This window comes from Gavialis gangeticus, unplaced genomic scaffold (genome assembly GCF_001723915.1).
Source record: "Gavialis gangeticus isolate Ggan-Ray unplaced genomic scaffold, GavGan_comp1, whole genome shotgun sequence".
NCBI lineage: Eukaryota > Metazoa > Chordata > Crocodylia > Gavialidae > Gavialis > Gavialis gangeticus.
This window is the reverse complement of record NW_017729022.1, coordinates 113,808,014-113,824,974: the sequence shown is the minus strand read 5'-3', so window position 1 is coordinate 113,824,974 and position 16,961 is coordinate 113,808,014. Positions and strand designations below refer to the sequence as shown.

At 43.7% G+C, this 16,961-nt stretch overlaps 1 protein-coding gene across 1 annotated transcript in view; it reads right to left on the bottom strand.

Moving 5' to 3' along the window:
• Positions 1 to 16,961, bottom strand: part of ANO2 (anoctamin 2) — a 403,174-nt gene that overhangs the window by 188,983 nt on the left and 197,230 nt on the right. Inside the window, exon 17 of the mRNA XM_019515999.1 lies at positions 5,896 to 5,979. Coding sequence (XP_019371544.1) covers positions 5,896 to 5,979 — 84 coding nt within the window. The remainder of the gene's footprint in view (positions 1 to 5,895; positions 5,980 to 16,961) is intronic.

Here is a 16,961-nt window from a genome sequence, read left to right as displayed (position 1 = left end):
ACCACATGGACAAACACAGAACCAGAACAGGCACATGCACACAAACATCCAGAACCAGACACGTGTGCGCACACAGAACCAGATGCATGGGCGCACAGAGCTGGGCTCATGGGCCACTGGACAAAGTCTGACTTAACAATGCCCTGGTTCCGCCAGAGCTCCTGTGCTTCTACAGGGAGCCAGCCCCTGGGCTGCAGTGCAGCTGGCCGAGGCTCCGGCCCCAGCCCAGAGCCTGCTTATCAGCCCAACCACCCACCCACCCCACACAGCTAAGCCCGCAAAAAGTGCGGTGCTCCTGGCAAGGGGCAGTACCAGCCTCATCCTGGTAGGGGGCTGGGCCGCAGCTGGGCTCGGAGTGGGTGGGAATCAGGTAGGCTCAGCTATAAGCCCTGCTGCAAGCAGCCTGGGCTCCGTGGTTGGCAGCATTTACCAGAGTCTGGGATGGCTAAAGCCGGGAGGCTGCAAACAGCTGCTCCGGGCTCTGGCATCAGTTTCATACCAGCAGGTGCATGCGCACATCAGAGCGGACAGTGGAGATAGGGCCTGAGGCAGCACAGCCCTCCCGCTGTCCACTCTGAGATGCACGTGCAGTCGCTGCCAGCATGGAGCCGATTCCAGGGCTGTGGAGCCCGCTGCAGCTGCCCAGAGCCCAGGCTGGCTACAAACAGCTGCGCCGGGCTCCAGAGCCCAGTCATCAGCTCTGTGGCAGCAGCGGGGGAGAGGCCGGGGTTGTGCTGCCTCAGTCCCCTCACCCACCATGTGCTGTGAGGCGCACATGCACCCGCCAGTATGGAGCAAATGCCGGAGCTCGGAGAAGATGTTTGCAGCCTCCTGGCTGCAACCAGCCCAGGCTCTGGGTAGCTGCTGCCAACCACGGAGCACGGCTTGCTTGCAGCAAGGCTTGCAGCCACCCAGCCGCTTGCTGGGAGCAGCCTGGGCTTCATGGCTGGCAGCAGCTGCCTAGAGCCCAGGCTTGTGGTGGCGTGCTGAGCAAAATGGCTTCACGTGCCATGCTTGGCACACATGCCGAGGGTTGCTGACCCCTGTACTAGATAGTTGTAGTTAGGTTATAAAAGCCTTTAAGATGATTCCTTTATTTAATTAAACTTAATAAGGACATCCTGATAAAAAATTAATGGAACTAAGTCCTCAAGTCTCGCCTTTCTTCTGGTCTGTTGGGAACTTTACCTCTCTGGAAGGACTGAATTAAATGAAGGAAAGGATTGACTAAACAGGAGAAATCATGCTGGCATTTTTGCAATGCATAAAAAGCATTAATACCATCCAATTTCCTTTCTTTTTCCATGACATTTGAATAAATCTTGTAAGTTCAATATATATCATTCCATCTTTAAAATATCAGTTCATTCCAATTAACACCTGAACAAACTGTTTTATTTCAAGGCTTCATTATGCCACTTGCATATTTGAAAGGATGTAAAAACGTGCCAGATTTTACTATTCCCAAGGCTTGTTCCAGGCACACCACCCAAGAGACAAGCCTTTATTCATTATAAAATTTTCCTGGAGAAAGACGTGGAAGTAGCTATTTGCTATCTTGCAAAATGGGTGAGATACAATGCACCATCATAATTTTGTTTGCCAGATCAGCTAACCCCAAAAAGGAAACAGGGTCTGATCCTTCTCTCCCTGAAATGAATGAGAGACCTTCCAGTGGCTTCAATGGGAGTTGGAGCTATGTAAGTATTTGTGGGAACAGGGCCTAATTTCATTTCCTGACACTAGTACATTTAAATGGAAAAGGTCAGTACTGCACGTATACAGAGACAAGCTTATCACTGAGAGATTAGAAGTGTCCACAATTTTTTATTTAATACTACACAGATATAATGATCTCAGCATAAACTATTGCATATAAAGTTTTAACCCCACTTCAGATGTTGTAATTTATTAAACAAGAACCTCAACTGTAGTATACGGAAAACAGCAAAGAAATGATCAGTTGTTTTGCTCTTTTGCTATGACAAATCCATCTGTTCTCTATACGTTACTCTCTTAGCAGAGACATATGCCTGCGTGAACACACACACACACACATATATATATATTCTCCATCCACCTTCTCCACATAATCAAAGGGAAAATTTTCTGCTGATTGAATAGACAGCTATGTAAACGTTGGCATTGTAAACATTTACTTATACAGGCCTATCTGAAGTCGACTACAAATATTAATTTAAATGGCTTTGTTGAAATAAAGGTTTTCAGAATTAGCCCCCTGGAGTTTGTTATTATTTTTTAAGTGCATGTAATTATTCTTAATGACTACCTTTTTTGTCGTGCTGTTTGCTTGCTGCTTAACCTGAGGCATTTAACATAAATGCTGTAACTTCTTTAACTTTAGATGAGTGTTCTTTTCAAACAATAGCACCTTAGGGTAGTGTCTTATTACTAAATTCACACCAGTCTCTTATAAAGTACTCTCTGACCTCATAATTTCTTCCCCATTTTCAATACAATTGATAAAATATTTATTAAAATTGCTTGAACCATGCAGTATGCTGTAGACTGAAATCCTTTTCTTTGCTCATTATGGTAGATTAAATAGTGTAACAAGCCTTTGTATACAAGCTATTTTCTATAGCACGAGCCCCACTGGGCAATTAACACATTACATCTACAATGCTTTACATCACTCACCTTAATAAGATTGATATGGAATTTGTTGTTTGGGTAGAGTGACTCATAATGTTTACTGGTGAAATGCCTGATGCACAAACTTGCCATATTCAGAAAAATCAGCAAAAACTACATCTTGGAAAAAGAGCTCTGTATACAGGCATCTTCAGATTATACTTCACAGGGGTTGTTACCCGAGTTAATTTTCTCTTGCAGTACACTACAAACCCCTAAATCACACAAGTACCCCCATTACTTTTGGTAAGCCTTTGTATGGGAGTAAGATGAGCAGAAATTTCACCACATACTAAACTTTGAATTTAAAAGCTTTGTTTAATTACATTAAAATTATGTTCACAGCATCACATGAACAGAGGAATTAATATGTTGGAAATAAACCCATAATCTTATAAAGACCTCTCATGTTCTGAACCAGAGGTTTCCCAATATCTTGTTCCTTGATATCATCTCTGTCCCAACAAGACACAACTGTTGAGCCAGAGACTTCACAAAAACCCCTGGCTTCACATCAGATAAGCACACTAGAAACTCTGGCCACTGAGACCAAAGAATAGCCAGCATGAGGTGCTGACCACTGGCATCATAGAGGCACGTCTCCACATCAAAGCAGCCAGCTAAAGTTGTTGAGTGAGCGACTTTCTAGAGGCCAATGCCTCAATATTAGATTATGAATGAAATATAAGAGAAAGAGGCCTCACAGAAGCTTGGGTATTCACATAAGACCAAGAAGCTGAAGGTACTGATCCAGTAATTTTAGGGCAGAAGTCCAGCAAACAAGATGGGCCATGCTAGTAATTTGACAAAGCCCTAAACCCTGGCTTCTGCCCAGATAACTGGAAGTCCTGAGGCAGAGACCTCACAGAAACCTGAGCCTTGACATCAGCCCCTCATACAAACACTGCTGAGTTAATGACTTCACAATGTGCTCCTCCTCAGGAGGAAAAAAACATGTAAGATTAATTTTTAAAACCTATAAAAAATATATAAAATATTTACTCTGCATAAGAAAAACAAATCTCTCAGGCTCAGTTTCTCAGGACCTTCCAAAGCTAAATGTTTGTGCAGAATATCCCCTTTCTGTTGATTTAATCTTTTCTTGGTATGGAACATTACAAGATGTCATAGCATAAAGCCATCACTTACTCAGCACTGCAAAATGCACACTCTGTCTCATATAATTTGGTTTTGATAGGGAGAAAAAGCCATTTTACATTAAATGAGAAGAAATGATGGGGGCAGAAGGATTACATGAAGTAAGAGAGTGACTGTCTGAAAACCATTCTGAGGTTTGGGACATTCGGGGTAGTCCACACAGTGCACGATTTGCAGACAGTCACGGTAGCCAAATGGGCAGGATGATGAAGAATAGCCCTGTAAACAGTATTTCTCCAGGTTAACTTACCTTCCACTCTTCAGCTGTGGAACATCACACTAACACAGCTCTACTGCTTCTGGTACCCGAATTGGTTCCTCAGAGAAAACCCAGGGACCTCTGTATGGTACTTTATTGCAGTCTAGGCAGACCCTAATTCACTTAGGTGCTCTTCCAAATTTTAATCCTTGAGACATAATTTAAAAATGGCTAGAATTTATTTTCTTTATGTTCTGAAATTAAAACACCAATCAGAGATCCAGGGGCATTTGTACATGTGATGGGGCTGAGTCCGCAAGGTTTTATTCTATGCTCCCTAAATTGAAACAGCAGGTTTTTAACTGAAACCCACCATTTCAATTTTTCCATCACATTATGACGAGGGGCTGTTCCTTTTTTCTCTTTTTTTTGTTAGAGTCAGAGCCTGCCTGCAGTAGAGGGGCAAACTGCCAGCGACCCAAGAGGCCCCTGAGCTGCAGCGAGCCCCAGTCCTTCCCTCTGTGGCAGTGGTGCCCCCTGGAGCTTCCTGGGCCCGATTCCTGGCCCAATTCATTTATATTACATTTAAAGGAATTCTTCCTCTTTGTGTGCTTCTGGGTCTTTAAATTGCTTCTCAGACTCTGATCTATACTCTAGCCATAATTAATTTGTTTATCTTACAGTAATTTAATTTCTAATCAAGGAAACTAATGGGATATCCTTGCCCTATTTAAACTGGCTAATTACCTTGCTCGGCTCCAACAAAAACGGAATATTTTGCAGCATCAATTATGCACTTATTACTAATTTTCGCTCACTTTTAACAAGAGAGAGCTGCACAGCAGCTCCTCTCTTCATCTTTTACAGTGTTTAATTTCTCACTTGGGATACCTAAAGAATTGTTCCATGCCCAATAGAAGAGCTCTCTGGACTTCTGTTTCTGAGCTCCTGTCTGGCAAACCTCTCTGTTCACATTGGGTCAGATCCAATGTCCACTGAAGTCATTGGGAACTTTTCCACTGACTCCAGAGAGCATTAGGGCAGGCCCATCAAGTGGCAGGTAGCTTTATTAAGCTGGCTTGTTCATGGGCTATGCTTCAAAACCTTAATGGTAATCCATAGGAAAAAGGGATGGTTAAGTTCTTGTCTATGATTCAAAATCAAATTGTTTTGGGCAGCCTTGAATTCTGGAGTTCTCTCCAGTTGGGACACTGTTTCCTTTCAATATATAAACATGGTAAAGAGTCTCCTTCATCGCTGAAATTGCACATGTTTCTGAATACCTTGACGTAGTTGTCACATATGGCACACAAAATATAAGCTATGTTTTAGCCAAAACCAATGCAGAGAATCTATAGAGACTTATGACTGCCTGAGAAATAGACCTCAGTCAGACTTTTACAAGAAAGGAATGGGAATGAGTACTTGAGTCAGGGAAAACTATGCACACCTTATAATTTAAACAATATGATACATTTACGTATTTTCTTCCATTTATAAGATGCTGCTATCACTGTCTAGATATATTTATTATAAAACCACTAGCACAGTATGCCAGTCAGCCAGTTACCTGACATTAATGAAATAACTAAACCAAGGATACTTCAACATTTGTGAAAGTGTCAAACTCCAGATAATTATTTTCACTGTTGATGCATTGTTCTCCTCTTTAGACCCTGCACTCCCAGTCCACTATCCTGGACAGGGCAGGACACAGAGCAAGCATAAAGGTGGTTCTAAGAACCTTGCTCAGACTCAGCAAGAGGCAAGTAACATCAATGAGACAGCTTTACAAAATGATCAGTGGAGATATAATGATACAGATATTCATAAGATACAGACCAAATGCAAGTGAAAAGTGGAAGCAAATACATGCTTCTTACCTCACTTATGCTATCATCTGAATTTTTTTCATTTTTGAGTTTTTTCTGTAGCAGTTTGGTTTCATATTCTGGTCTGGGGTGTTCCTGAAACAAGTCAAAGTAAAACCTGGTTATGGCCAGAAATATTTTAAAAGATGATCCCTTAAAGTAAATCCAAACACCACAAATACATCAAGACACAATTTGTCGTCAGTCAGGGAACCATGAAACACAATCAATACACAGTCACAATATTTGGAGATCAAAACACTGGCAGAACACTCAACATTTTATCTACACGGAAACATCAGTCAAACCTTCATATAGTCCTTGATGCATATTTGATGGTGAAAAGGGAGAAAGAACATGTTAAAAATATTATCCATAAAGTTACCTACTACAAAAGAAACCACATTCTGTACAAGATAAACAATTTGCTATATGGCAAGGAAGCAATTTAAAAAATGCTTTGAAAGCATAACCTAGATCAATAGCCCTCAACTGCTCCAATCTTCCCATTGTCCACTACATGTACAATCTTTTATAGGTTGCAGGGGGTTCTGAGATTTGGTTTATGGGACAATTTCTTCAAATTTTTTTTTCAGCCTCTTCTCAGAAGTCATGTCCCTGAGCCCCTCAAAGCATTTTTGTTGCCCTCCACTGGACTCTCTCCAATTTTTCCATATCCTTTCTGTAGTGGGGGGCCCAAAACTGAACACAGTACTTCAGATGTGGCCTCACCACTGCTCAGGAGAGAGAAATAATCACTTCCCTTGACCTGCTGGCAACACACCTACCAATGCAGCCCAGTATGCCATTAGCCTTCTTTGGAACAAGGGCAAACTGTTGGCTCATATTCAGCTTATGGACCACTGTAACCCCCAGGTCCTTTCCTGCAGAGGTGCTATCCAGCCAGTCCGCCCCCAGCCTGTACTGGTGCATGGGATTGTTCTGTCCTAAGTGCAGGACGTTGCACTTGTCCTTGTTGAACCTCATGAGATTTCTTTAGGCCTAATCCTCAAATTTGTCTAAGTCATTCTGAATCCTAGCCCTACCCTCCAGTGTATCTACTAAGGCTGCGCAAAATTTTGCCAGGTGTTTTGTTTCAACACTGTTTTGACTCACTTTGAGCTCAAAACAGTGAAATCAAAACTAAATGACAGACTTAGAAACAGTCTCAAAACAAAATGAGGGCACTCGAACTGTTTCGAAAGTTTCGAGTTTCAAAGCTGGGCTTGCTTGCAGGGAAACAAAAAGTAAGGAGAGAGAGGAGGAAGGACTTTTCTGATATTGACTGTGTAGCTGGCCAGTGACTGTGATCCTTCCCTGAGGTCCCTTCCAATCCCAGTGCTCTGGGGGAGGGACATAAAAGTAGCTGTGCCTTACACACACACACACACACACACCACGAGTTTTGCTTGTTAGCAACTTGAGGTGTAGGTTCCCAGAAACCCCTGAACCTATCTCCTTGAAAGCTGGCAGGCTTCATGGCCTCAGCAGGGGCTACCCTCCCTGGTGTTTTCCTTTGAATCAGGCAGGAAACAACAAAGTTATAGGCAGTTTTGTGATTCCCCATTATAGGCCAAGGGCGAAACATTGAAACGGCTAAACAATTTCGATTAAACAAAACAGAACAGTGGTATCAAAACTAAACAAAACTTGAAATGAAACACTGTCCCATCAAAACAGTGAAACAGAAGTCAAAACAAAACAGTGCTGTCTTGCACAGCCCTGCTACTCCTCCCAGGTTGGTGTCATCTCCAGATTTGCTGAGGGTACACTCTATGCCATCTTCCAGGTCATTGATGAAGACATTAAACAAAACCAGCCCCAGGACAGACCCCTAAGGCACTCTACTTGATATCGACTGCCAACTAAACATTGAGCCATTGATTTCTAGCTGCTGAACCCAATGCTCCAGCCAGTTTTCTATCCACCTTACAGTTCATTCACCCAGTCCGTACTTCCTTAGCTTGTCTACAAGAATACTGTGGGAGACCATATCAAAAGCCTTGCTAAAGTCAAGTTATACCACATCCATAGGTCTCCCCACATCCACAGAGCCAGTCATCTCATCATTGGTCAGGCATGACCTGCCCTTGGTGAATCCATGCTGACTGCTCCTAATCACCTTCTTCTCCTCCAAGTACTTAGAAATGGATTCCCTGAGGATCTGCTCCATGAGTTTTCCATGGACTAAGGTAAGGCTAACTGGTCTGTAGTTCCCCGGATTCTCCTTTTTTTCTTTCTTAAACATGGGCACTATGTTAGCCCTTTTCCAATCTTCCTGGACCTTCCTTATTGCCGTGAGTTTTCAAAAATGATGGCTACTGGCTCTGCAATCTCATCAGCCAACTCCATCAGCACCCTTAGGTGCATCCCATCTGGCCCCATGGATTTGCATATGCCCAGTTTTTCTAAACAGTCCCTAACCTATTCTTTCACCACTATTGTCTGCTCACCTCCTCCCCAAATTGTGCTCCTTGGTGCAGTAGTATGGGAGCTGACCTCACCTGTGAAGACTGAGGCAAAAAAGGCATTGAGCACTTAAGCCTTTTCTGCATCATCTATCACAAGGTTTCCTCCTTCATTCAGTTAGGGACCCATGCTTTCACTGATCCTCCTCTTGCTACCAATATACTTGTAGAAACCCTTCTTGTTACCCTTCATATCCCTTGCTAGCTGCAACTCCAATTGCACTTTGGCCTTCCTGATTTGGCTTTATATTCTCACAAACACACACCTCTCTTGTCACAAAACCTAGCAAGAAACTAATCATATTTTTAGTCATTGTTTTAATACAAATTGCTTGCTTTTGGCAAAAGGCTGCATGAAGGTGACAGTGGTCATCCTCATGAAAGTGCAAGGAGAGATAGAACACTGTAGGACCATAGAAAAACAGGGCTAGAAGAGCTCTGATGAGGCTATCTAGTTCAAGCTCCTGATCAAGACAGGGTCATCCTTGTCTAAACCATCTCACTGAATGCTTCTTTGAGCATTGCCACAGCAAACCATACAGGAACAGCCACACTTGGTTCTACCTACTGTTCTGTTTTTATCGCTCATTAATGACATTTCCAAGTCATTGTTTTCTTAAATGATACAACACTTGTTGCACAGGCAAGTGACTACACATTTTAATTTTCCGTTATATTAAATTAATGTTGTCACATCTTCTTGGACTCTGTGAATGTGTCTGTGTCTATGGCTGACATGCAGAAGATATCTGCCTTCAGCTGCTCAGAAAATCTATAGCTAAAACAACAGAAATCTGTGCTTTGAAGTAAGTGGTCATGACCAAGGATTATCCCAGAACTTTTAGTTTGGGTGCTAGAAATGACAATAGGCATGCAGTGTGTTAAAGAACTTTATGCCAAGAGACTGGAAGTGGCCTACTGGGCCACTGAGTACAGTCTCCTGTGGTCAAAGGTAATCATTAACCAAAGGAATCCCCTGAAACACTACCTCAAACCTTTATCCGTACCAACAAGGCACAATATCTGAAGCATTGAGAACATCCAATGCAGGTGAGTCCAGGGTAGACAAGAGCACAATAAATATCCTGCCACTGTGGCAAAAGAAAAGTAGTTGATTAATACACACTCAGAAGATGTTCAAAAAATACCATGCACATACTACAAAGGAAGGCAAAACCCCTATATGCCAATCTGGGTTAGGGAGGAATTCTTTTCTGCCCCTAAATATGTTGATCGGTACAATGCTAAACAGAAAAGCAAGAGGCTATAGCTAGGAACCTCTGCATTTTCTATAGCTACCCAGCACATCAGCACATCCTAATCAAAAGATTTCACTGTGGCGTATGCCCCACTGCCTCAAAGGAAGTAAAAAAGATACCTTCAGAAGTCAGTAACATTCATGATGGGGGGAAAAAACTCCTTCCTGGTCCCAAGTGGCAACCAGCAAAGCCTAACACTTGACATTATCAGATGCTTTCCAACCTGGGGACCACAAACATGTGACTCCACATCTCAAACACTGACTGGTGGGGCAGAACTCCCTGTCCTATCATATCACCCTTTCCAAAAACATGTCCAGTTTAATCTCAAAGAGGTGCAGGTTCCTTGCCTCACACCACTTGGCTTGGAAGACCATTTCAAAACTTGACTCCTCTGATGATAAGAAACCTTCTTTGAATGTGGCAACTTTTTCCATGCTTCTAAATTCTTCCATCTTTTACAGCAATAGAATTGTTAGCAAATACAGCTGGGAAAATCCTTCTAGAGCTCGACAGTAAAGCTTGCTTTGCTTTTTATTCACCAGATCTCAACCAGGCCCACCTCCAGCAGCGGGACAAGAAGTGGCAATATTAACTGCCATGGGTGCCTGAGCTGCTGTGTTGATTTAGGAAACTGCAGGAATTAACACTGCTGTTGCTTGCACCACTGCCACCAAAACTTATCTCCAACAAGGCTCTATACTGGGGTGGACAATTGTTTGGGCCTGTAGGCAGCATAAGAAGTTTTATTAAGGTGTCACAGGCCAGGTCAGCACCCACTTTCTCGTTGCAACTACTCACTAAAACTCCCTATGTAGGATGTGGACATGGGCAGGTTGGGAGCCATGTTCAGGAGCAGGAGAGGCAAGTGAGGCCAGGGTCATGGGGTGGGGTCACAGGGTGGTGACAGCATGGGGCTGGGGCCTGGGGAAGAGCTGCAATCTGCTGCCCACATGCCCCTGCGATGGGCGCGGATTCTGCAGGCAGGGGCATACAGGGAACAGATCATGGCTCTACCCCAGACAGGGCCCTGCCCTGTCACTGCTCCAAGATCCCTGCCCTAGCCCTGGACATAACTCCTCACCTGTGCGGCTGCACACTCTGCCTGCACAGCTCCCAAACAGTTTCTATGGAGACTCTGGGATCCTGGGGTGGTGACAGTATGGGATCAAAGCTGGGGCAGATCCGCAATGTGCTCAGCGCCTGTCCCTGCCCACAGAACCAGGACTCTGCCTCAGCACCAATCGTAGCCTCTTACTGTCACCAGCCAAAAACCCTGGGGACTCCATGGAGACCAGTCGGGAGCCATGCAAACAGGGTGCATCCACCCAGCAGAGATCCCTGCCCACATATTTTCCAGAAGGAAGGATCAACTAAGCCTAAACAATTTTTGACAGATGTTGATCAAACTTGTTCTCCAGAACCTCCAGTGATTGAATTTCCACAGCCTCCCTAGGTGATCTATTCTAGTGTGCGGCAGTTGTACAGTTCTCCCTAATGCCTAACCTAAATCCTTCTTGTTGCTATTTAAGACCATTACTTATATCCCCCTGCTTTACATATGACACATTAGGGTGTTCTTGAGGTGTGAGGGCAATATGACTTGTAGCTGTGTGACAGTTCTTTTGTGTGGTTTTCGGAATAGGTTAGAGATGGGGTGATATGGGGTGGTTTGGATAGGAATGATCCTGCCTTGAGCAGTGGTTTGGACTAAGTGACATCCTGAGGCCCCTTCCATTCCAGTTTCCTATGATTCTAAGTTTAAAGGGGGGAAAGATAGGGACAAAAAAAGAGATCAATGATGGAAAGTATGGAGATGAAATTTGTTTCATGCGAAATGTTAGCAAATAAGCTTTTGAGGCGTCTGGCACCCCTTATCAAGCCGACTAAACATTCTTTCTTCTAAATAAGGCAATTTGGAATATCTGGGACAGGAGGCCAGAGCCATTGCCAAAATTTTTGTTAAATGGAAGACAGGGAGAGGAACAAATGAGAGCAGGAGTAAACAGTTATGCTAAAATCAAGACAAAAACCCAGAGATCGTGAAGGTACTTTTCATTTTGTATATGCCTTTTGTTAATTTTGGGGCAAGCTTTGTTCAATTTTGTTATTAAATCAGTTGTCAAGGTAAAAGATTCTGGTGTCCTTGTGTTTTCAAGTTGTGGATCCACACCTGGACTGGAAACTTCTCTCAGATATTTTTATAGACTCTGTTGAGGCTGATAGAATGGGAGAAATATATTCTTTTCAAGAGTACATTACATGAAACAGTGCATAAGTGGTATAGATTTTGGGAAGTTTGAGCCTCATTCTGATTTTTTCTATAATCATGCAAATGAGGAATAGTGCTACACTTCAGAGTAAAAACAAGTGCAATTCAGAATTAAGTTCTTTGTCTGAAAATGGGAAGAACTTTTACAGTTCAGATAATAAGCTAGAAATAGCTATGATGACTTGAGGAAGGCCAAATGTCCATGTAGGGATAACTATTAATCCTGTGATGCTGGCAGTGTGCCAATACAGCTGCCAAATGCTTATTGAAAACCATGTGAGCCAAGGTACTGTGAGGCCAAATGAAAGCTCAGAGTGGAAAATAAGAGTTCCCATCCCAGAGAACAAAGAGACAAATCCTGGAATTTTACTCAGGCAAAACTCCCATTGACATAGTGGGATTTTCCTCTGAGAAAGGACACCAGGATTCTTGCCCCAAATAGGTCAGTAGCTGACAGTGGTGAAAGAACAGGTTGGGGAATATATAGAAAAGCTGGATGTGTACAAGTCCATGGAGGCTAGGCACAATGCACTTGAGGGCGCTGAGGGAGCTGGCAGATGTGATTGCCAAACCACTGGCTATTATCTTTGAAAATCCATGGCATTTGGGAGAGGGCCTGGATGACTGAAAAAGGGCAAATATAGTGCCTATCTTAAAGAAAGGGAAGAAGGAGGATCTAGCAAACTACATACTGGTCAGTCTCACCACAGGCCCTGGAAAAATCATGGAGCAGGTCCTCAAGGAATCCATTTCTAAACACTTGGAGGAGAAGGAAGTGTTTAGGAATAATCAGCATGGATTCACCAAGGGCAAGTCATGCCTGACCAACCTGACTGCCTTCTATGATGAAATGACTGGATCTGTGGATGTAGGAAGAGAAGTGGACGTGATATACCTTGACTTTAGCAAGGCTTTTGATATGGTCACACACAACATTCTTGCAAGCAAGCTAAGGAAGTCCAGGTTGGATGAACAGACTGTAAGGTGGGTAGAAAACTGGAGTATCAGCAGGTTCAAAGGCTTGATGTCTAGCTGGCACTTTGTATCAAGTAGAGTGCCTCAGGGGTTGGTCCTGGGCATGGTTTTGTTCACTATCTTCATCAATGACCTGGAAGATGGGATGGATTCACCCTCATCACTTAGGCAGTCCCCCAATCAAGATGAAAACTTGAAATGGACAGAAAGAGAAAACACAGCTGATCTCAGCGCTGAATGGTTTATTTAAAACAAAGTAAGAGTGAGCCTAAAATCCTTGAATTTCTTGGGATGCTGGGACAGATCCTCATTTCATTAAGACCCCTTTTACACTGCTTTGGCAGTGGAATTCATGCCCACCCAAAGGCTCTTATCCACTGGCAGGACATAAGGAATCATAAGTATAAGGTCTGTCATAAGTGACACATAGGGAGGCATGGGGGGGAGGGGGAGGCATGTGCCCCTCCTGAGATGGGCCCTCACTAACCAGACAGTGGGGAGTGCTGCCCCCCACCTCTTCTGGTTTTGCAAGAGGCACTTCCAGTTTTGCCCTTGGCATTTCCGAGATCGGCAATCAGCCACGGGGAGACCCCCCCCAGCCCGGCTGGCGATCAGCCTCTGGTGCCCCCCCCACCCCCCAGAGTCAGAAGGCACCAGTAGTCCATGAGGTCTGTCATCATCCTAGTCCCAAGATCTGGAAGCAGTTATGCTTGACTGGTAAAAAACGGGGGAACTTATTTGAATAGTACTTCACATTGCATACTGCTACCAAAATATACGGGAGGGTAGAAGACAAAAGTCTTTATGGAAAGTGGTCCCCCCCCTACCAAAAATATTGCAAAGCCAACAGTAATCTAAAGTGAGAGGCATAATTCACTAAATTAGTTCCACAGACACATTAAGGAAATTCATCAAGAGTTTTCCGCCTGGTGCTCCACACTGAACTGTGTACAGTTTCATTGTCTGGTTCAAATGATGGCTTTAAGATCAAGCTTGCTATTCACAACCTTGCATGGGCATTTAGGAGGCATCAGTGAGGAGGCTGATTTATAAAATCTGGCCTCAAATTGGACACTCCCATAAAGAGGATCTCACAAGATAGCATCAAACAAGTAGCCCAAAAGTGCTGCTGCTGTTACAGTACGCTGCAGGCCTGAGACATGCACTAAAAGAATATAGAATCTTTTATTTCTTGATCATCCACTCAAATCCACCCCATGTTAACAGGCACAGAACTAGTAACTGGAACTTATGGGCCAACTGTAGGAGTTTTGAAAAAACATTAAATTGATTATTATATTTTAAAATACATCATAATGTTGATATCAATAGCATGAGAGGAACTGCAGATTATAAGTAATCTTGTGGAATCTGTAACAAGCATGACTCCTCCATGCATCCCATTTAGAAACAGATTCTATTCCATTTATTCAGCGTGTAAATGGACCAAGTGATTCCTGTTCTACTCTGCTTGGGGCCCTGAACAACACTTAACGAAATTAATGAAAAAGGTGAAAGGATCCTCCTCCTCCTCCTGACACACAAACCATCTATTAGAATATTGTAGCAGTGGATTGACATGTAGGATAATTTTTAATGTATTTCATTGCTTGGGTATATATGAAACATTAGCCTTATCTTAGTAAATATCTATGTATGTAACTGTTATTATGATTGTTATTTACTTGTACCAACATCCTACCATGGGCCAGAACCCCATCATCTCAACTGCTGTGAAAACACACAAAAAATCGTGCATCCCCTTGACCAAGGATCTGACAAAATACTATGAACCATTTTTAAAAGTTGTGTTGTTTTTTCCTTTTTTCCTTCTCCTTCACTATAGTGCTTCCCTTTATCATTTGATAATTTGTAGTAGCCTGAGCACTCCCCCTGTTTCTGGAATATTTCTCTAGAAGTATTTAGGATTGAGTGCATTTTGGAGAGGTTTTATTTTTACTGTTCTTATATAAAGCACATACAATAAATATATCTTGGGATTCTTTAAAACTGAACTGAAAAAATAGCTGCCTCATAAATCAGAGTATTGTTTTTAAGGTCAGACATCTTGTGACTGACTAAGGCTAGAAAATAACACCTTATTCCATTAAAAATGGGTAGTTCTCAGCTTTTTCCAAGGGGAATAAAGCTTCCTTTTTCTAACTAAGATGTGCTTCGTTAGACATCAGACCTTCAATCTATCATTGGTTCAAGACTAAATATTGCCCATCCAGAAACACCTTCTAACAACTCTGGCAGACAAGGTTCCTTGTGTGAATCTGATATCTTTTATTAGACCAACTTAAATAGCTGGAAAACAATTATTAAGCAAGCTTTCGGATTCAAAAACCCTTCGTCAGGCTGAGGAAGTTTCAGCAGTTGGTGTGTGCTCTTCCTGGATGGAATGAAAAGTAAAGAAGCCAGAGGCTGGTCTGGTATGCATACAAGACAGGCAGTCAGTGAAAATGTAGATGGAGGAGTCAATGGGTGAGAGACGGGCAGGGAGAGAGAAACTGTACGACATGAAAAAGAAAGAAGCCAAATAATTGTTTTCCAACTATTTAAGTTGGTCTAATAAAAGATATCAGATTCATGCAAACAACCTTGTCTGACTATGTCCTTAGACCAACACGGCTACAACCTACACCCCTTCTAACAACTCTGTAATTTAAAGTGAAGGGCAAGTAGAAAAGAATTTTCACATGTGGGAAGGAAAGCAACATTTTGGCTAGGGGCAGACATTCGAAAAGCCTAAGCCTGAATTGATCCATCTTTGCAGGTTAGTCTAACCTGGCCAGGCTAAATCACCTTGTAACTGTACAGACATCCCAGACATGCAGGCACATGCCTGCAGTGGCTCAGGCTAGAAGATGGGGGGCACTATAGCAGCCCTCCCTTCCCTTGGACAGTATTGAGCTGAGAAGGGTTGTGACCAGACCCCAACAGGACACTCTGATTAGCCGAGCAGAGAATTGGTAACATTGTTTATCACCCCATTAAGAACACAACAGAGGGACATTACCAGCTATCTGTTGATTTTACCTGTTGATTCAGCATGTAGAGTAGCTAGCATATGGTCTGCTAGCTAATACACAGACACTTCTTGACAAGGCAGAGGGGAGGGAGGAATTCCTGCTGAGCAGGGAATGGTGGGGCAGGGAGGAGCAAACACCTCTTCTTAAACAGCTTTTCCAAGGAAGGACATTAAGGTACTTGTTGATTAGCTCCAAAAATCCTGTCTGCCTTGGTCGTTTCCCACAGCATGGACTATACCCAGCATATGGTTTGCTAGCTAATGCTGAAGTATCTGTGTAAAGCAGAGGAGAGGAGGAAATAATCCCTGCTGAGCAGAGAGAAGCCAGGCAGATCCTTCTCTGCCTGCAAGTCACTGCTAAGTGGCAGCCAGGGAGTAGAGGGGAGGGGCCAGCCCTGTTGTAAAGCAGAGAGCCCCACCCAGCCCAGAGAGCATGCCGAGATGCTGGGGGTGTCTGGTTTATCTTAGTTTCATAGTTTCTAGGGTCAGAAGGGACCTGAGCAGATCATCTAGTCTGACCCCCTGCCATGGCAGGAAATAGTACTGGGGTCAAACGACCCCAGCAAGGTGTTCATCCAACCTCCTCTTAAAAACCCCCAGGGTAGGAGCCTGTACCACTTCTCTTGGAAGTTGGTTCCAGATCCTAGCCGCCCTGACAGTGAAGTAGCGCCTCCTGATAGCTAGCCTAAACCTACCCTCTGCCAGCTTGTGACCGTTATTCCTGGTCACTCCTGGTGGTGCACGGGGGAATAGTGACTCCCCCAATACCTGCTGATCCCCCCTGACTAGTTTATAACAGGCCATTAGATCCCCCCTCAGCCTTCTCTTTTGGAGGCTGAACAGGTTCAGGTCCCGTAACCTCTCCTCATAAGGCCTTCCCTGCTGTCCCCTGATCATGCAAGTGGCCCTCCTCTGGACCCTCTCCATGTTGTCCACATCCCTCCTGAAGTGCAGCACCCAGAACTGGGACGCAGTACTCCAGCTGCGGCCTGACCAGTACTGCGTAGAGGGGGAGTATCACCTCCCTGGACCTGCTTGAGATGCATCTGTGCATGCATGACAAGGTGCGG